This window comes from Bos taurus, chromosome 1, assembly GCF_002263795.3.
Source record: "Bos taurus isolate L1 Dominette 01449 registration number 42190680 breed Hereford chromosome 1, ARS-UCD2.0, whole genome shotgun sequence".
In the NCBI taxonomy this organism is placed as follows: domain Eukaryota; kingdom Metazoa; phylum Chordata; class Mammalia; order Artiodactyla; family Bovidae; genus Bos; species Bos taurus.
The window spans coordinates 87,191,039-87,213,135 of NC_037328.1; the positions used below are offsets into that span (position 1 = coordinate 87,191,039).

General features: G+C 39.9%; 1 protein-coding gene across 15 annotated transcripts in view; it reads left to right on the forward strand.

Annotated features, from left to right (window-relative positions):
• The window catches only part of PEX5L (peroxisomal biogenesis factor 5 like), a 353,835-nt gene that overhangs the window by 162,449 nt on the left and 169,289 nt on the right, over positions 1 to 22,097 (forward strand). For 8 of the 15 annotated variants that reach the window (XM_005201648.5, XM_059885022.1, XM_024989950.2 and 5 more), the window contains 4 exons: positions 5,300 to 5,494; positions 6,979 to 7,105; positions 8,069 to 8,165; positions 21,399 to 21,494. In XM_005201648.5, the coding sequence (XP_005201705.1) occupies positions 5,300 to 5,494; positions 6,979 to 7,105; positions 8,069 to 8,165; positions 21,399 to 21,494 (515 nt within the window). The remainder of the gene's footprint in view (positions 1 to 5,299; positions 5,495 to 6,978; positions 7,106 to 8,068; positions 8,166 to 21,398; positions 21,495 to 22,097) is intronic. The other 7 variants (XM_024989943.2, XM_059885023.1, XM_024989959.2 and 4 more) reach the window with 1 other exon arrangement.

A 22,097-nucleotide genomic window follows, 5' to 3' on the forward strand; every position in this document is an offset into this window, starting at 1 on the left:
ACATCTTCAGTGCCCTGTAGGAGCCTTCCAGTTCAATAGGTTGTGATTTTCAATCAAGTGTCCTTGAGATAGATGGAAACAAAACTTGTATAATATATTATGTCTTCTAACTTTAGGAAATTCCACCCAATGGAATTAAGTTATCCAACAAAAAAGTTTTTGAGATTGCCAACTATTTATGCCCTCAGACTACCCAAACTGGCAAATAATTGCTAGCTAAACAAAAACCAATCAAAGCCACATCAGTGGAGTCAGCACATTGCCTCCAAGTTCACATAAAGTCTAGAGAGTGGTGAAGAGCATGGGCTTGGGGATGATGGAACTGTGTTTGAATCCTGTATGGACCACTGATCTACCAGCTTGTATTAGTTTCCTATTATTGCTGTAACAAACTGCTACAAATTCAGTGGCTTAAAACAACACAAACTTATTATCCTGTAATTCTGGAAGAGATGGCAAGAATACACAGAAGAACTGTACAAAAAAGATCTTCATGACCCAGATAATCACGATGGTGTGATCACTCACCTAGAGCCAGACATCCTGGAATGTGAAGTCAAGTGGGCCTTAGAAAGCATCACTACGAACAAAGCTAGTGGAGGTGATGGAATTCCAGTTGAGCTATTCCAAATCCTGAAAGATGATGCTGTGAAAGTGCTGAACTCAATATGCCAGCAAATTTGGAAAACTCAGCAGCGGCCACAGGACTGGAAAAGGTCAGTTTTCATTCCAATCCCAAAGAAAGGCAATGCCAAAGAATACTCAAACTACTGCACAATTGCACTCATCTCACATGCTAGCAAAGTAATGCTCAAAATTCTCCAAGCCAGGCTTCAGCAATATGTGAACCGTGAACTTCCTGATGTTCAAGCTGATTTTAGAAAAGGCAGAGGAACCAGAGATCAAATTGCCAACATCTGCTGGATCATGGAAAAAGCAAGAGAGTTCCAGAAAAATATGTATTTCTGCTTTATTGACTATGCCAAAGCCTTTGACTGTGTGGATCACAATAAACTGTGGAAAATTCTGAAAGAGATGGGACTACCAGACCACCTGATCTGCCTCTTGAGAAATTTGTATGCAGGTCAGGAAGCAACAGTTAGAACTGGACGTGGAACAAAAGACTGGTTCCAAATAGGAAAAGGAGTATGTCAAGGCTGAATATTGTCACCTGTTTATTTAACTTATATGCAGAGTACATCATGAGAAATGCTGGACTGGAAGAAACACAAGCTGGAATCAAGATTGCTGGGAGAAACATCAATAACCTCAGATATGCAGATGACACCACCCTTATGGCAGAAAGTAAAGAGGAACTCAAAAGCCTCTTGATGAAAGTCAAAGTGGAGAGTGAAAAAGTTGGCTTAAAGCTCAACATTCAGAAAACGAAGATCATGGCATCCAGTCCCATCACTTCATGGGAAATAGATGGGGAAACAGTGGAAACAGTGTCAGACTTTATTTTTCTGGGCTCCAAAATCACTGCAGATGGTGACTGCAGCCATGAAAGTAAAAGACGCTTCCTTGGAAGGAAAGTTATGACCAACCTAGATAGCATATTCAAAACCAGAGACATTACTTTGCCAACAAAGGTTCGTCTAGTCAAGGCTATGGTTTTTCCAGTGGTCATGTATGGATGTGAGAGTTGGACTGTGAAGAAGGCTGAGCGCCAAAGAATTGATGCTTTTGAACTGTGGTGTTGGAGAAAACTCTTGAGAGTCCCTTGGACTGCAAGGAGATCCAACCAGTCCATTCGGAAGGAGATCAGCCCTGGGATTTCTTTGGAAGGAATGATGCTAAAGCTGAAACTCCAGTACTTTGGCTACCTCATGTGAAGAGTTGACTCACTGGAAAAGACTCTGATGCTGGGAGGGATTGGGGGCAAGAGGAGAAGGGGACGACAGAGGATGAGATGGCTGGATGGCATCACTGACTCGATGGACGTGAGTCTGAGTGAACTCTGGGAGTTGGTGATGGACAGGGAGGCCTGGTGTGTTGCGATTCATGGGGTCGCAAAGAGTCGGACACGACTGAGCGACTGATCTGATCTGAATTCTGGAAATCAGCTATCCTAAAATCAAGGTATCAGGATAGTTCTATTCTTTCTGGAGGCTCTAAAGGAGAATTCACTCCCTTGCCTTTTCCAGCTTCTAGATGGTACCTCGTATTCCTTGGCCTGTGGCCCCATATTCCATCTCTGAAGCCAACAGCATAGCACCTTCAAGTCACTGTTTCCTTCTCTCTCCACCCTCCACCACCACCATCTCTTAGTCTCCATCTCTCTCCCTCTCTCTCTCCCTCTCTCTCTCTCCTCCTGTCTCTCTCTCCTCCTGTCTCTCTCTCTCCCCTTCTATCTCTCACTCTCTCTGCCTGTCTCTCACTCTCTCCCTCTCTCTCTCTCTCCCCACCTCTCTCTCCATCTCTCATTCTCTCTCTCCCTATTTCTCACTGTCTCTCTCCATCACTCTCTCTCCCCATCTCTCACTCTCTCCCTCTCTCACTCTCTTTCTCTCTCCCACTATTGTTCACTCACTCTCCCCCTATCTCTCACTCTCTCTCTCCCCCTTGTCTCTCTCTCTCTCTCACACACACACACACACACACAATTTCACTTCCACAATATATCAGGTGATTATTTTAATTTAAACACAAATTCTGGAACACAAACCTTCATGTGCCTAAGAGAATATTCAAAATCAGATTGAGAAAATTAGTAGAGCAGACACCCCCTTCCATACCAAGGTGTGCTATCTATGAAGCCCATATGGAACAGTGACATCTGACACCCTTTATTTTTGTCTTAACTAAAGTGCACACCACACACATACACACACATACTCACATACTCCCACGCTAACATGAGATTTGTCTTTCTTCAGAAAGTGGAAGGCTGCACACATCCTTTTGTGGTTTTGAAACTGTGTTCCTCAGGGACTCTCTCTGCTTCAAGCTTGCCATTCAACTTCCAAGGCACCCCCTTCATCAACTGAGGAACAAATAAAGCCTTTTGTGTGTGCCGAGCAGTTGTTTCACATTTGCTGGGAAAAGAACAAAGAAACAGAGACCTCAGAACAAACACAGGAAGTGCTGAGGACAGCTTGGAGGGGAAAAGAATGTTACTGAGCCAAGTTTGAATTCACAATTCAGTCTTTGAGTAATTCATTTATTCTGAATGGTGAGAAACAGATAGAGTTAAATTAATACTCATCAGTTATTATTCTGTAACAACTGTACTTCCTATCTACAAGCAGACAAGTCCTATGTAATTTTCTTCTAAAAGAAGTGTAGGAGAAAGTGACTAATTCTTGTTTGTGCAATTAGTAAAAAGGCATATATGGCATTTCAGAGACTGTTATTCACTTCCTTCCTTCTGTTATAAGGAAATCACAGTGGGCCTAGAATCCCCGCCAACATTAACAGTGGCCTAGAATTTTCTATTTAAACATTCAAAAGATATGAAATGTGTGGCATCCGAGCCTATGCTGGCTGCTTGCCGTGCTTAACTTTTAGACACCGAGCCAGCCAGAACACTCCTGCATGGCTCAGAGCATCTTACTCTGGAAAGGGACTCCTATCTCAGGAAGACTGGGACAAGATAAGCTCACATGAGATGACACTTTCAGGCCATTTTATGATAAATTTACTTCATAGCATCTTCTGCAGAGCCAATAGCCTGTCTCATCTGCCATTTTATTCCCAGGGGTGTTTTCCTGTTTCTGTCAGTGGGGAGTGGGGGAAACAGGAGATAAAGGAAAAGGAAAGAAAAGCATCACAAATTGGCCACCAAAGAATGGAAATAATATTTATTGAATACCTGCAGTATGTTGGGTACTTTACACATTTGATTTATAAATTAGATAATTTAATTGTCATATCATATCTGATGCAGAGACTTAATTCTGCATTTTTTAAGTGAGGACATTGAAACTCAGAGATGTCAATAAACTTACTCTAAGTCACATAGCTAGGCAGTGGCAGAGTCAGGTCTTTCCACTTTACCATTAACACCCAACCATTGTGATTTATACTTGAAATCAGAAAGCAAGATTATAGAAAGTTTTACATCCTATCCTAAGGATCCCATATGATGGCTAGCTCATGAGAACACTTCAGTACTAAAGAAATCCTGGTTGTGAACTAAATTAATCCCTGACCCTGCATTGAATGCAAGGGGGAAATAGATGGAAGAGTATTGAGATGTCAACAAAGATCCATTTCTTACCAAGAGAAAAATCCAAGAGATCAAAGAGGAGAAGGAACTGTGCAGAGGTTGTTATAGACAGTGCTGGAAAGAGTTAGCATAAGGAGTGTCCCTGTCACTTTGGTGGCTTTTCTAAGCTAGCCAGTAAAGAGATCCTAGGTCAGGAAGCCATCAGGCCAGTTCAGAAGCCAGTCTCTGGGATGCTGGGGCTAAAAGAGAAGTAGAGCTGGAGGAACCTTTTCTAATAGGAATTTTCCATTTCTCACAATGAGCTAGTCAAACAGCAGTTACTTGCACTTGAAGAGAAAGAATGAAAAGTTACATAGCTTGCCTTTTTAATTCTCATTTGCCTAGTTTGCATTTGAACAAATTATTATTTCTGCCTTCATTAGAGTATTTAACACAATGTAATCAACCTGCTGGGAAGTAAAAGTGTAACCATTTTATGGTTTGTTACATTGAAATTTAAATTTGCATATTAAGCAGCAAAGGCATTACCATGTGTACCTATTCATCAACTATGGATTATGAAATACCTCTCTAGTGTGAGCCCAAACATCAGGCCGTTTTCTGATTAAACTGCTTAATTAAATAAAAGATGATTAGCAACATTCATTTATACCCTAGATACTTTAGTAGTTTGAAATTAAAATATGAAGACATTTAGAAACTTTACCAAATCTTCCTCATCACTGTTCTGCAAGCACCTCTCAGAATATAATACATTGACTCTATGCTGGGAAAAAACTTCACTCTAAAATATACCACTTTATAAATAAAGCAAAGCAATCAAGTAAATAGTACCTGAACTCAGATTCAATTTTATCATTTTAATTCCATTCAGACCTTCATCACTGGTGTGACTGGTCTAAGTCTTATTCTGCAAATTTCTACCATGCCAAATAAAGGAGAACATGCAGCAAGCTTCCCAGTCTAAATGCAAACCGTCTTGATAAATCAATGGTGAGCTAACTTAATTCGGTGCTTCTAACCTATAGTGCAAACGCAAAATCCTTCTGCACCGAACTGAAGCTTATTTTTAAAAAAGAATTTCAGAGCAGTGAGTGAGCTTATCTTAATGTCTTCTCTCTCTTACAGTACTGACTACAGGCTTAGATCTCCTTGACTTGAGTGAACCTGTCTCTCAAACCCAAAGCAAAGCCAAGAAGTTGGAGGCCTCATCAAAAACCTCATCCCTCAAGAAAAAGGCTGATGGGTCTGACCTCATCAGTGCAGATGCTGAGCAGAGAGGCCAGGCTCTCCGAGGCTCGGAGACAGCATCCTTAGACTTAAGTAAGGCAATAGCTGTGTTTGCAGCCTTGATACAAAGCCATTCTACAGATGACGTGAAAACCATGGGCAAAGCAGTAGAAAAGTTGATGTCTATGTAGAAAACTGGGCAGGATGCACTTTGTGCTTAGATTAAACAGCAGTTGGGGAGTTCAACTTTGTGCAACTGGTGTGGATTTATATGTTTACTTATACAACCCATGTGTATCGAGTTTTTGACAGATGGCAGACACCATACTAGGCACTGGAGTTACAATGAAAATAAGATACAAATCTTGCTCTCGAGGACCATTCAGTCTAGAGAGGAAGAGAGTCTAGAAAGAGAAAACTCTAACCCAAGGTCTAGGAATAGCCAGATGGAACAGTAAAATGCAGCATACATGGAAATATTGCAATACAATAATGTTAGCTACCATTTATTGGTGACTTACAATGTCCAGGACTGTGCTACATCATTTACATATATTATCCCATTAACTCATCACAACTCTTTGAAATGAGTGAGGAACCAGGTTTTCAAATTTAAAGAATTTGCCCAAGATCCCAGTTAGTATGAAGAAGAGCTGGAATTTGAGCCAAGCTCTAATTAACTTCAAAGTCCATACTTCTCTCCACTGCACATTTTCCTGAGAAAGGAGGTCTTAACCTTGACTCATGGAACCAGTCAATTAAGCTCTTTTTCTTAAGAGAAAGAAAGGTGGCAAGAATTTCAGAAAGTCAAGGGAGACATGGTGAGTAAATATCCATAAATGAGCATATTAGTAACTTATCCATAAAGTCATGAAGGTTAAAGGAGATATATAAAATCACTTAGCACTGTGTTATATACCTATTAGATGCTTATGAATTAATTTATCCATTTGTTCAATAAACATTTTTCTGGATACCTGTTGTGTTCTATACTATGTGCTGGGAATACAAAGATAAATAATATAAGCTTTCTGCTCCTTAGTAAATTTACAGTCTCGTGGAGAGATAGAAAAATGATTAAATGATTACAATAAAGTATGTATGTACTATGTGCTGCAATAAAGAAAAGCCTGGGTTAGTTACTGCATATTAGCACCTTCATAAAGCCCCTCACCCAGCCAGGAGTTTATAGAACGTATGTTATAGGAAGCACTGTGATAGCAGTCTTGAAGGATAAGGAAGAATTTGTCAGATGAAAAATATGGATCAGAGAGAGTAAGGAGGAAAGGGCAGGGCTTTCCTGATACGCAGAAGCACAAATAGACCAAGATGCTTTTTCAAGCAAATACAAATATTGTCACAGTACTCAAGAATGGTAGAGTAGTGAGAAATAAGTCTCAGAGTCACCGGGGTTGGATAATGGGAGTTCCTGTTTGCCAGGCCCTTAAGTTTTAGGGGAGGGCTGGGTTGAAGGGTAAAGTTCACTTGTATAAGACTTCTCAGTCTTAACCAATCTCTGTTCTCTCTCCACCTCGTTTTCTCCCCCTGTTCCCCTCACCACCTTCCTGTCTCCTTAGCAGACATTCAAACACAACTGGAAAAATGGGATGATGTTAAGTTTCATGGAGATCGAAATAGCAAGGGGCATCCCATGGCAGAGAGAAAATCAAGCTCATCCAGAACTGGATCAAAAGAACTTTTATGGTGAGATATTTTAATATCAGAAAATAACCATTTATGTGTCATGTACACCTGTATTGAAATAGCCAATGAGCTAAGTCAGTCCAGATTCTTGGTGCCATTTATAAGCCCCTGTTTATCAATGTTAATTATTGTGACTTCTAAAATTAAATTATTTCATCTGAGTTGTCAAAAATTCAGCCAATAAGGATTTTGGCAGTTTCATAATTCAATACTCAATATTTTTCAATATTTGTTAATAATTTTCTGAATGTGTAACTGATCTTTCAAAATAGGTACACAGGTATATTTCATATATGTGTATATTAAATGGGGGCTTCCCTGGTGGTTCAGATGGTAAAGAATCTGCCTGCCAATGCAGGAGACCCAGGTTGTATCCCTGAGTCAGGAAGATCCCATTAAATGAGTTATAGTTAAATTAAGTGTTTCTAGTTAAACAGGTAGCCTGTTCTGACTTTATGAATCATCACTGTCAGAAAATGAACTAATAATAATCTATGGATGCCCATGACAAAAACTGGCTGCCTAAATCTTACCATGTCTTTAAAACTTCCTGAAGGGCAACATATTTCGGTCTGTTGCCCTTCACACATCTCCACTTATATGACATTTCAAATTCTATATAAAGATTCAATCTTACTAATACACTTTGTGAGAAGCTCCCTCCCCCCAAAAAGCCAATACTTTTTTGATGAGGCAGAACTTTCTGCAACAAAAATGGTATTGCATTTATTTGCCTTTTGCACATCACTGAAGTCTAAATCAATCACAGACAATAACACCTAGCGCATTGCAGCCACTGGTATTCCAAAAGTGGTCCTTATAATGGAAACATCCAAGTAAAAGTCTGATGAGAGCTTTGTTACCAAGGTTCTTGGTGATCCAAATTAGCCAGGTTTTTCGGCTGACTTTCTAGCTGAATTTGCTTCTCGATATACATTAACTTCCTTCATGTGCCCCGTATAGGTCTTCAGAACACAGATCTCAGCCAGAACTGAGCGGTGGGAAAAGCGCCTTGAACTCTGAGTCAGCTTCGGAGCTGGAATTAGTGCCTCCAACACAGGTAACAAATCCAATTCCTCAATGCACCTATCTTTTCTAATAGATCATTTATGTCATAAATATTTTATTTAAATTTTAACCAAAAAATTTGAAGTTTTTTTTTCTGTATTTTGTATTTCATTTGCTTTCTTACTCAGTAGCTATCTCAATGCTTAAAATAACAGATGATTGATAAATAGGTAGGTGGGTAGGTAGGTAGGTAGAAAGATAGATAGATTTGGCTGGAAAATGTGTCAGTGAACTTACTACTTAGCACTTTTTCCTTGTTCTACCATTTACTGTTCCTTATTTTTCAATACAAAATCTGTTCTACTCCAGTATTAGCATTGTTTATATAACAGACACAAAGAAGAGGAAAGTACATTTTGAACATTCATTCACATCTATGCCCTGTGGGACAAAATATTTACACATCAGGATTCTGACCATCACATTAAAATAAATGTGATGCTAAGAAATTACTAAGTGTAGTATGAACAATCATGATAATACAAAGAGCTACCATTTGTGAGTACCTACTAAGTATTAGGGACTCCACTATGTGCTTTTCACATATTGGATTGGCCAAAAAGTTTGTTCTGGTTTTTCCATAACATCCTACAGGAAAACTGAAACGAATGTTTTAGCCAACCCGATGTTACACCTAATACTCAAATAATCCTGTGAATTATTTTTAGCCTTACTTTGTCTCTAAAGAGTCTTAGTAGAGTCAAAATCCTTTCACTGGGGCTCCCAACTAATCCCTCGTATAAGTAAACCAGACCTGTCTGTCCACTATTTGACCCTCGACTTCAGTGTAACTGACTTGGCTATGACTAGTTACCTCCTATGGTTAAGGCTGTGCCAAGAAAACCCAAGTCAATCTCAATCTTTTCGTTTGCTCAAACACTTTACAAGGGTATACAGCCTTGATCTAAAACCACAAAGATCTCTTAAGAAATGTATCCACATTCACACATCTATAATCTCTGTGGAAATAAGTAGGATGAAATGAGCAAAAGAAATTCTCCTGAGTTTATTAGATAAGATACTGAAACTAAGAGAGGAGATACTTCATCTGAAGTGAGTAAAGGGATAACCATGATAATAGCAAATATTATTGAGGCTATGAGAAGGCCTTCTAATATATATTAATTAGCTCTTTTGATCCTAACAAATGACTCGATGATGTAAGTTTATTTATTACCCCCATTTTATAAAGGGGGAAACTAAAGCACACTGAGACTAAGAAAATTGTCAGTGCACTCACAGCCAGTTAGTAGCCAAGAGAAGGAGGACACAGATAGAAAATGCAAGGCATCCGGAAACAGTTGTAAGTCATTAACAGCAACCCTACAAGAGAGAGGTGGGCATTACTGCTCCCGGAACTTGGCAGGAAAACAAGTCAGCTAACTTTCACAACCAATAACCCTGGGAAGCTTAATGAATTGTAAAGGTACCATGTTCTTATCTTTGTTCATTTAAATGTAACTTTCAAAAAAGCAAATTGATAACATTTATTAGAGAAACATTTCTTGATAAGTGCATTAGAGATTTAGATTCAGGTAAAGTAATTGGTGCTGTTTCATAAACTGGAATCCTTGGAACAGTTTAATGTGGCAAGAGAACACTTACTTCTGCAGCAGGATGAGACCTGGCATAGGTGGGCTATTCCACGGGTAGCTGGAGGGCCGGAGGATCAGCTGGGGTCCTCGGTTGCCATGGAGACCCACAATGCACTCGTCTTATTATTCCAGTGACTGCTACTCCCCTGCTGGTTGTCTGATTTCATCCCACCACATTGTCCACTTACCCACTGGTGTGCCTTTAAGCAAACACAATATGCTTTGGAAATTTCGTATGAGAGTCCCAACATTGTTCTCCAAAACATAATGTTAATTGCCCTGAGATAGGCATAAATCTCAGGATAAATCATAGTGAATCCTTTTAGAAGGTTACCAATTGTTTGTAAAGCATTTGTCCTTTAAATTATTTTTTTTAATGCTGCATGTTTACTTAACAAGATTTGCCTTAACTAAGCAAATTTATAACCTCCTAGTTGTAATTCCAGCCTATGGTTAAATTAGGAAAATTTCATGAATTTGGGATTTAATCATTTAAAATATTAAGTCACTCAAATGGAACAGCAAGAAAATAGACTGACTTATCTACCTGTAATAAAAAAACAGAAAGGTGTTTTTACTCTTAGAAGCATACTGCTCTTAAATATATGATCTCTTTACTTAAATAAGATGATGAAGCAGTATGAAAATTTGACTTAAAACTGACTTGCAAACTATTCAAGTAAAAAATTTCAGCTCATCAAAATTTTGTTAATGCTGCACTAACACTCAGATGGTTCACAGGAAAATCAAGGAAATGTATTTTCTCTCAAGCCAACATAAATAATCTTAGTTCAACAGGTGAGGAGCTATTTAAAAGCCTTGCTTAAAAATCATATTTCAAAATCAAAAGAGAATGAAAGCTAACAATGAGAAGAATTCTTATGTTATTCCATTTTCTTTTCAAAATATGGAGAAAGAAAAGCATAGACTAGTCTCTTTCAAATAATGCTTTGAATACACTAATCAGAGTGACAGGAGATTACAATAAATTCTATAATCTCTGTATATTGAAGAATAAAGTTTCTTGATATTGTGCAAACTGTGTAATTTGTATTCCCTGCAGCTAACCATTTAAAGAAATTATGATATCTGAAAAAATTTTAAATTTTTGAAGAATTGAAGAAATTCTTCAATAATATAAAATTAGCTTTTTAATGATATAAAATTAGCTTTTTCCATGAAGGAGTTGAGATAGTGGTAAGGCAAAAAAAAAAAAAAAGAACCAACTTCCACCAAAGAGTGATGCTTTACAAATTTCTTTTTCAAGTATGGGCACTGGAAGGACAGCTCCAAGATAGGCTCTTCTTAACCTAAGCTGGACTACACGAGAAGGTGAGGCAGCCAGGCTCTCAAATATTGAGTCATAATCCTGACTCGGTATTTGAATCAGAGTGAACAGAATCACTCTGATTCTGCTGATTTTGGCAGCAAATGCTTCCTTCCACATTGTCATAATTCCATCAAGTTGGCAGTGTCCCAAACCAGAACAATTTAAACTTTAAAAGTGCAGATATGTTTTCTAAATTTTTGAAGGAGTAGTGAAAAAGGAAAGGCATACTAATAGTAATATAAGATAGTCCTAATATACTATTTTAAATGTTTACAATAATCTTTAGAATTAACATTTTCTCCATTAATGAGCAATGCATCTCAGAGAACAGAAGTAGTTTTCCCAAGGTGACACAGCTAAGATGGAGAGGAGCCAGCACTCAAATCAAACCCATCAGCTTCTAAAGCCCTTGTTCTTCATCACACGTCACCTCTTATCAGCCACATCAGACTTCTCTACCTGAGCGAACTCACAGACCATCGATTTCCCTTCTCAATGCAAGCCCTGATTATTACTTGGTTTATAGGGTTAAGTGGTTTTAAAAAATATCACTTTCTTCCAGAAACTCTGAAGATGAATTAGGATTGTCATCTGATCTGAGGCCATGCACATTTTTGTGCCTCCCCTCCCAAATTCATTCTCAACCTCTTGCTCTTAGAAAGCTAATGGCTTCCATGCCATTCCTTTTCAATTTAATGAAGAAGACAATGTCTGCCATCCATAAAGCCATAAGTGAAGCAGTGGGAAAGTTTAAAAGATGAGACAGATTTGAAGAAGTATGAAGAACTTTCTATCTAGTAGAAACAATTAGATAATACACTATAAATATAAATATAGTTTTGCTTTTTGGAAGACAGCACAGGAGCCACATCATCATCCCTCTTACCCTCCTGGCAACACACAGTGAGCTACCAGTGAGGAAGAAAGCAAGGGAAGATGGAAAGAAGTAACAAAACCAAGAAGGCAGAAAGACAAGGTCAGCAGGAGGGCAAAAAGAAAGAAAGCTGAAGATCATTTTCATAGTAGATAATCCACACATACTAGGTACTCAACAAATACTTTTTATATAGTGGAATGCTAACAAAAAGGAGAAACAAAATGTTTTTCATTTTTAAAAATTTGAAAATAGAGGCTAATGGTTAAAGATGGGAAAAACGAAAGGATAAATTTTTATACTCAACAAATACTTTTTATATAGTGGAATGCTAACAAAAAGGAGAAACAAAATGTTTTTCATTTTTAAAAATTTGAAAACAGAGGCTAATGGTTAAAGATGGGAAAATGAAAGGATGAATTTTTATTCCTTTAGCATTTGAAGCTAGTTTCAAAAAATAATTTTTAGTTGTGTTTGCTAATAGACTGTTCATCTTCTTTAAAAATCAGTCCTGATTTGCCTTGATAGTCCATAACATAGAATTGCATGGTTGGAGGCAGACGGGAACCATGGGCTACCCACCTTTGCACAAAGCTCTGGGAATCTGCTCTTGACACAAAAGGTACACCTTTTTTCTGTACTTTCAATGATAAATGTCTGCTGGCTGATTTAGAAAAAATATCATAGCCATCTTAATGAAGAAAGTGTTTAGATGATCTGTTCTATCATGAGTCCAGATTAAACAAAAGAGTTCTAAACACAGGTTTTTTTTTTTAATCGAATTTCCAAAGTCACACCTGATAAGCCCTAAGCAGAAAAACGATAACACTTCGCCAGCAAAGGTCTGTATATTCAAAGCTATGGTTTTTCCAAGTCATGTACAGACGTAAAAGTTGGACCATAAAGAAGGCTGAGCGCCAAAGAATTGATGCTTTCAAACTGTGGTGCTGGAGAAGACTCTTGAGAGTCCCTTGAACAGCAATGAGATCAAATCAGTCAATCCTAAAGGAAATGAACCCTGAATATTCATTGGAAGGACTGATGCTGATTATCTCAGTTTGTTTCCAAGGCAAACCATTCAATATCACAGTAATCCAAGTCTGTGCCCCAACCACTAATGCTGAAGAAGCTGAACGGTTCTATGATGACCTACAAGACCTTCTAGAACTAACACCAAAAAAAGATGTCCTTCTCATCACAGGGGACCGGAACACAAAAGTAGGAAGTCAAGAGATACCTGGAGTAACAGGCACATTTGGCCTTGGAGTACAGAATGAAGCAGAGCAAAGGCTAACCAAGTTTTGCCAAGAGAATGCACTGCTGCTAAGCTGCTAAGTTGCTTCAGTCGTGTCCGACTCTGTGCGATGCCATAGACGGCAGCCCACTGGCTCCCCTGCCCCTGGGATTCTCCAGGCAAGAACACTGGAGTGGGTTGCCATTTCCTTCTCCAATGCATGAAAGTGAAAAGTGAAAGTGAAGTCACTCAGTTGTGTCCGACTCCTAGCGACCCCATGCACTGCAGCCTATCAGGCTCCTCTGTCCATGGGATTTTCCAGGCAAGAGTACTTGAGTGGGGTGCCATCGCCTTCTCCAAGAGAATGCACAGGTCATAGCAAACACCCTCTTCCAACAACACAAGAGAAGACTCTATACATGGACCTCACCAGATGGTCAATACTGAAATCAGATTGATTATATTCTTTGCAGCCAAAGATGGAAAAGCTCTATACGGTTAGCAAAAACAAGACCTGGAGCTGACTGTGGCTCAGATCATGAACTCTTTATTGCCAAATTCAGACTTATATTGAAGTAAGTAGGGAAAACCACTAAGCCATTCAGGTATGACCTAAGTCAAATCCCTTACGATTATACAGTGGAAGTGACAAATAGATTCAAGAGATTAGATCTGATAGAGTGCCTGAAGAACTATGGACGGAGGTTCATGACATTGTACATGAGGCAGTGAGCAAAACCATCCCCAAAAAACAAATGCAAGAAGGCAAAATGGTTGTCTGAGGAAGCCTTACAAATAACTGAGAAAAGAAGAGAAGCAAAATGCAAAGGAGAAAAGGAAAGATATCCATCTGAATGCACAGTCCCAAAGAATAGCAAGAACGATAAGAAAGCCTTTCTAAGTGAACAATGCAAAGAAATAGAGGAAAACAATAGAATGGGAAAGACAAGAGGTCTCTTCAAGAAAATTAGAGATACCAAGGGAACATTTCACACAAAGATGGGCACACTAAAGGACAGAAACCGTATGGACCTAACAAAAGCAGAAGATATTAAGAAGATGTAGCAAGAATATACAGAAGAACTATACAAAAAAGACCTTAATGACCCAGATAACTGTGATGATGTGATCACTCACCTAGAGCCAGACATCGTGGAGTGCAAAGTCAAGTGGGCCTTAGGAAGCATCACTACAAACAAACCTAGTGGAGGTGATGGAATTCCAGCTGAGCTATTTCAAAGCCTAAAAGATGATGCTGTGAAAGTATTCCACTCAATATGCCAGCAACTTTGGAAAACTCAGCAGTGGCCACAGGACTGGAAAAGGTCAGTTTTCATTCCAATGAAAGGCAATGCCAAAGAATGTTCAAACTACCACACAGTTGCACTCATCTCACATGCTAGCAATGCTATGCTATGCTAAGTCACTTCAGTCGTGTCCGACTCTGTGCGACCGCATAGACGGCAGCCCACCAGGCTCCCCCATCCCTGGGATTCTCCAGGCAAGGTAATGCTCAAAATGCTTCAAGTTAGGCTTCAACAGTACATGAACCAAGAACTTCCAGAAGTTCAAGCTGGATTTAGAAAGGGCAGAGGAACCAGAGATCAAATTGCCAACACCTGCTGGATCATAGAAAAAGCAAGAGAATTCCAGAAAAACATCTGCCTCATTGACCAAAGCCTTTGACTTGTGGATCACAATAAACTTTGGAAAATTCTTAAAGAGATAGGAATACCAAACCACCTTACCTGCCTCCTGAGAAGTCTATATGAAGGCCAAGAAGCAACAGTTAGAACCAGACATAGAACAACGGACTGGTTCCAAATTGGGAAAGGAGTATGTCAAGGCTATATATTTTCACCCTGCTTATTTAACCTGTATGAAGAGTACATCATGAGAAATGCCAGGTTGGATGAAGCACAATCTGGAATCAAGATTGCCAGGAGAAATATCAATAACCTCAGATATGCAGATGACACCATCCTTATGGCAGAAAGCAAAGAGGAACTAAAGAGTCTCTTGATGAAGGTGAAAGATAAGAGTGAAAAAGCTGGCTTAAAACTCAACATTCAAAAATCGAAGAACATGGCATCCAGTCCCATTACTTCATGGCATATAGATGGGGAAACAATGGAAACAGTGACAAACTATTTTCTTGGATTTCAAAATCACTGCAAATGGTGACTGCCACCATGAAATCAAAAGACACTTGCTCCTTGGAAGTGTCTTGCTCCTCATCAAGTGTCTATGATGAGCCTAGACAGCATATTAAAAAGCAGAGACATAACTTTACCAACAAAGATCCATATAATCAAGGCTATGACTTTTCCAGTAGTCATGTATAGATTTGAGTTTGGACCATAAAGAAAGCTTTGTGTTGAATTTTGTGTGAATTGATGCTTTTGAACTGTGGTGTTGGAGAAGACTCTTGAGAGTCCCTTGGACTGCAAGGAGATCAAACCAGTCAGTCCTAAAGGAAATCAGTCCTAAATATTCACTGGGAGGACTGATGCTGAAGCTGAAGCTCCAATACTTTGGCCACCTGAATCAAAGAAGTGACTCTTTGGAAAAGACCTTGATGCTGGGAAAGATTGAAGGCGGGAGGAGAAGATGACAGAGGATGAGATGGTTGGATGGCATCACTGACTCGATGGACATGAGTTTGAGCAAGCTCAGGGAGTTGATTGGACAGGGAAGCCTGGCATGCTGCAGTCCATGGGGTCGCAAGGAGTCAGACAGGACTTAGCAACTGAACAACAACAAGATCTCACAAACCAAGTGGCATGCCCCACCCTCCCAAAAAACTGAGGATTATAAAGGTTAAGTAATTTGTCCAAGGTCACCATTAATAGTAAATGGTAAACCAGGATTTCTCCCCAGGCAAAAAGCAGAGACATTACTTTGCCAACAAAGGTCTGCCTAGTCAAGGCTATGGTTTTTCCAGTAGTCATGTATGGATGTGCGAGTTGAACTGTGAAGAAAGCTGAGCGCTGAAGAATTGATGCTTTTGAACTGTGGTGTTGGAAAAGACTCTGAAGAGTCCCTTGGACTACAAGGAGATCCAACCAGTCCATCCGAAAGGAGATCAGTCCCGAGTGTTCGTTGGAAGGAATGATGCTAAAGCTGAAACTCCAGTACTTTGGTCACCTCATGCAAAGGGTTGACTCATTGGAAAAGCCTCTGATGCTGGGAGGGACTGGGGGCAGGAGGAGAAGGGGACGACAGAGGATGAGATGGCTGGATGGCATCACCGACTCGATGGACGTGAGTCTGAGTGAACTCCGGGAGTTGGTGATGGACAGGGAGGCCTGGCGTGCTGCTATTCATGGGGTCGCAAAGAGTCGGACACGACTGAGCGACTGAACTGAACTGAACTGAAACTGACTTTAGAGAAACTGTTTTCAATGACTGTTATATAATCTCTGCTAGTTATATTTTTCTTCTCTACAGTTAAGCAAATCCCTTTTCTCCTCCAATTCCTTCAGAAAGATACTGAGCCTTTTTAAAATGTGTTTTGGTGGAAGATATCTATCAATTGTATGAGGAGCTATGAATGATGGCTTTAGATGTTAGCCAAGAAAATTATGCTAGGACAACCACAGCCACAAATACAGTCATTTGCAAATCATATTTGACTGTTTTGATCATATGACTGTTTTGATCACAGTCATAATTTTGAATAAAGAGAATAAAGGATAATATTATTTTCAGAGTTATTTAATTCTTTCTTCTCTCCCTTCACCTAGTGCTGATCATTCAGTGCAATCGACAGCTGGGGGAATTAAATGCTTTCCTTCTTTGGAGACTGTAATACCCTAAAATCCAATTAGCTTAAATGAATTAAAATGCTGTTTTTAAAGCCAAAGCACTTCCAGGAGGTAACTGTTAATTGTAGAGCCTTTTTCAAAACCATGCAAAGAAGGAAAGAAATACGTCAGAATATATTTGTGAACTCCAGAGTTCCACCCACATACACATAATGTCAGTTCCTAGATCAGAAGTTCTCACAGTGTGGTCCCTAAACCAGCAGTGTCAGTATCACTTGGGAACTTGTTAGAAATGACAATTCTATAGCCCCACCCCACACCTACTGACTCAGAAACCCAAGGGGTGGAGCCCTGCAAATGGAAGGTGACCTGTGGGTGATTCTAATGCACACTAAAGCTTAAGAACTGCTATTATAGCCATTGTGCTACCAAAATAGCTGCAAGTCAAACTTACAGATGTGACTGTCTTGTTTATCATTCCTCTAGTTAAATATTAACAAATATCTGCAGTTTACTAGCATTATTTATGTTTTTCCGTATTACAGTTTTGCCCGTAATGAAATTAGATGTAAAATATATATATATATTGTTCAAAAAGAAGGCTGTTCTTGACTGTGTGTTTAGTCTGTTTTCCATTCTCAGTCCTAAATCAGCATGTCTGGGCACACTGCTGCATTGCTAAAAAGTTTCAGAACCTTTAGATGTATACTACCCTCAGCTTGCAAACTGCCTCTGTTTATATTCAGTATCTCCTTATATTTTATAGCATTTATTTTATGCTTCCTTAGGAAAAATAGATGGCTTTAAAATGTGAGGTAGCAAACATTCAAATTAGTAATAACATAAGGCTTTCCTAACAATGTGGGAAATAGCATTTACCTAAATAGTAACTGTACTATCAAAACAAAATTTCATTTGCACTGTGAGATTGCATTTACATTTACTGTTTTAGGCAGTTAAGAGAACATAAACTGTAAGTCTAGAATCCTGAGAGATTTTCTTCTTCCTGATGTATGGTGCCTTTTGCATCCTGTGATTCATAATCCACTTGGGTCATGAAACATTGATGAACGGAAGCCAGTGACAGTAATGGAGTCCTGTTCGGTCAGGCTTCACAGGAAAGACAGATCATATTTCACTGGTGAAAAGTGCCTCTAATTAAAGGAGGTGTCTTGGGGACAAAAATGTTGGTGCTTCCTCTTTCTTCTCCTAATATCTTTCATTATTATATAAATGCATAGAGTTTATTTCTTACCATGTTGTGTCCATTTTCTTTAACTTTATCTCAATGAATATTTGTTTCATGAACGAACCTGCAGGAAAATAAAAGAGTTGGTTCTAAAACCAAAGGAATAAGGAACAGAGATTTCTGTAGCCAGTTGGGAAAGAAATATCAAAATAAAAAGTTTACCAAGTTAGATACAAGGTTGATTAACTGTCTATAAGACAATAAAGTCATATCTCCTTTGGCATTAACTTCTCTACCAGGCTGTAAGATCCTAATAGGTTATCAGTTCTAAAAGGTAATCATCTGCACCTTTATATTTGTTAAGCAAATATATTATCACCCAAGAGTGTCAGATGAGGGTGGCAGTGGGCTGAACGGTGGCCCCCCTAAAAGATATGTTCATATCCTAATCTCTGGAACCTGTGTCAGGCTTCCCCTCCCTGACTCGATTTTCTGGATTAGAAAAATACAGTAGCTTCCACAGGGCCCAGAGAATAAGGGAGGATGCTTGTTTCAGAGGCCACTGGTGCCCACCAGTGAGCAAGGCACTGATGCCAAGGCAGTAGCATCACTGCCCTGACCTGCCTTCATCACCCTCCCTTTTCTGACCACAGGCACTGCTCCAGAGGCTTCAACCCTGAGCTATTCACAGGCATCACTCTTTACCAGGAACCCCACTAGGACATCCTGCAGCCATCCTCACCCCACCCCCAAGCCAGGGTTTACTAGCACAGACATCTGCCAGTCCAGGTACAGCACAAAAATCAAGTCCCTTTCAATCTCCTATAAACTCTCCTTAGCCTCCAGATTGGCCATGAGACCTTGACTGAGAACACACAGCTACCTTCTGGGAGTAGGGAAGAGAAATACCTTTAATTTGGTCACTCATGTATTCCCTGACAGTATATTTTCAACAAATATTTACTGATTATTTGTGGAGCACCTACTCTTAGAAGGAGGGGCCAGGGATACAGCAGGGAATAAATACATCAAGGAGGAGAAAACATAAATTAGTGTTCCAATAAATTAACCTTTCACATCCATTAAAGCAGAAGGCAGTCTAAGACTTGTTTATGCTCAGAAACATTCCTAGTAATTACTTTATTATTATTATTTTCAGCCCACGGTATTCTAGACAGCTTCTTGGCTAGCTCTCTCAACCTTGTATAAATGTCCCCGTCTCCAAGGGACAGCTTTTCTATATTTTGCATCTTCCTAAAATGGCCAGTTGAGCACAGCCTCCTGTGAGAGGCAGTGGTTTTGAGCATGGCCCAGAAGCAATGGTCCTACCACTTAGCTAGCTGTGAGACCAGGGACAAGTCAAGTCAGCTGTGTGTGCTTCAGGGACATGAAGTCAATGCTAGTACTTACCTCGGGTTGTTGAAAAGACAACATGAGTTCCAGTAGGTAAAGGACTTGAAGCAGCATCTGGCATGTAGTAAGCCCTGGTACTGGTGTCGTTCAGTCTCTAAGTTGTGTCCGATTCTTTATGACCCCATGGTCTGTAGCCCACCAGGCTCTTCTGTCCATGAGATTTCCCAGGCAAGAATACTGGAGTGGGTTGCCATGTCTTCTTCCAAGGGATCTTCCCAACCCACAGATTGAATACTGTGTAATCATCAAAGAGGGGGGTTCCTCTTGAGGACCATTAATGGTGGAGAAAAATGAAAAGCAACTGAACAGAAGAGATGGTAAGTGCTGGGTGGACAGCAAAGTTTTGCCATAGTTTTGGTTTTCGAATGTGGCTACTTTTAAAAATCACCACAGAGCTTTTCAACCATTTAATTCCTGGGCCCCACCTTCAAAGATCACTTCATTGGTCTGGGGTGGGGCCCAGGTCTTTTCAAGTAATTCCCCTAGAAGCAGGGATTGAGCATCCTTGCAGGCCAGTAATCTCCCACATGGCCAAGGAGCCACCCCTGCCCTGCAGTGAAAGTGGGTGGAGGACTTGACTCCGAGCCTCTCTCCCCCTGCTCCCCAAGGCCTAGCTGCCTTAGCAGTGCTGGGCCTCCTCCCACAATCCATACACAGGCATCCTTGGGGCATGTATCACTTGTCAGACCCTGGGTTTACGGTGGGGCAGTACAAGAGTTACCAAAGTCCTCCCGCTGTGGACCCCACAGCAGAGCAAGAGGATCAGAGAAGAAGATAGATAAGAAAACAAGCAATCACATGGAGAAAAATCAGAAACATTCAATGCTCATGGAGAGAGTTCTAATCAACATACAGTGAATGCTTATTAGGAAATCCTTGGGAAAAAAATGAGATAGATCTAGGAGTGCAACATGTGGAGACTCTCCAAGGTACATTGCTGAATAGGAAAAAAACAAGCCACAGAATAGCACCATTTACGTTTCCAAAAGCTTTTTGAAACACTGTGATATTCTATCCATGGGTGCATAAATATACATGCAAATTCAAGGGGGTAATGTCTAGAATTATGCCTCTGATTTACCATGATTAATTTTTTTCAAAAAGAATGTAATCATTGTTTGTGAAATTTAAAATAGATATTTTTAAAATTCTAGCAAACTCTGTGGAGGATCTTCTGGAAATATTTGCATTTAGCTAAGTTGTGTATCACATTTCCTATTAATTGTGACAAAGCATTTGGCATTACCAGACATGATTTTATCCAAGTGACTATTTAGCAGAGAGCAGTGACCTGAGGAAATGTGGCATGAGACAGATGTGTGCAAAGAGAGGGAAGGCAAAGGAAAGAGAATTCAGCATGAAGCCCAGCTCAAGTGTAAGGAGAAAGGCCTAGCAGCTACCTTCCGTGGCTGCAGCCTTCGCAGCTTCACCTGAGGCTGATCCTCCTAACAAGCTGAAAGCGCAGACATCAGCTTCCAGGTGTATTCTATAACGGAGATTCTCCAGCCTAACTGCATGGGGAGACTTCCTGACCTATCAACGCCTTGAACCTAGACCAATGAGATGTAAGATCTTTGGGAGGTAGGGCCTGGGTGTTGATGTTTTAATATGACCTTGGCTGAGACTCTCTGTTAGAGGATGCCTGCGTGTGAGCGGGGCGCGCGCTTTGGCACCGTCCCCGTTTAAGAAGCGTTCTGTTTGCAAAGTACTCCAAAAGTGACGTTAGTCACAGGTACTTCTTAAAGTCTAGGATACAATGAGAAAAGGAAAAATGTTTGTATTTTATATTACGTGATTCCAAAATTATGTTTGGTTTATTTCAGGCTCGACTGACCAAAGAGCAGCGCTGGGGGAGCGCCTTGCTTTCCAGAAACCATTCCTTAGAAGAAGAATTTGAAAGAGCGAAAGCAGCTGTGGAGGTAGCTTTTTGGTTTATTTTTTCTGTTTCATGTTTCTGAGAATGGAATTCAGAAAATCAAACAAGATACATATGAAGTGGGTCTTTTTTTAAAAATTGGAGGATAATTGCTTTACAGTGCTGTGTTGGTTTCTGACGTACAAAAACGTGAGTCAGCAACGTATACGTCTTAAGAATCTTCAGTATACATCTCTTCCCTCCCTTTTGAGCTCCCTTCCAGCTCTCTAGGTTGAAATGGGTCTTTATAGACATAAACAAACCATGACTATAATTGTTAGAATGAGACCTGGTTACCAGAGAACTTTTGACTTCCTACATGGGGTGACTAATAGTTGTCAACTCTTATAATTCTGTGGTAGATAAGCAATGACTGTCTGGAGTTTTGGGTCAGGAAGAACTCCAAGTCTCATCAGGCTCCCGTGATGAACCTATGCTATGCATTTGCTATGCTTCTATGAGGTCAAGCTTCATGCCTGATTGTTTTTTCTCTGACATATAGGACAATGTCTGAAACATAGAAGGTCTTGCTATCCCTGAAATATACATTTTCCTCACTGGGTGGGGGAAAAAGGCAGTGCTGAGAAATTCTAATCAATGATAGCCC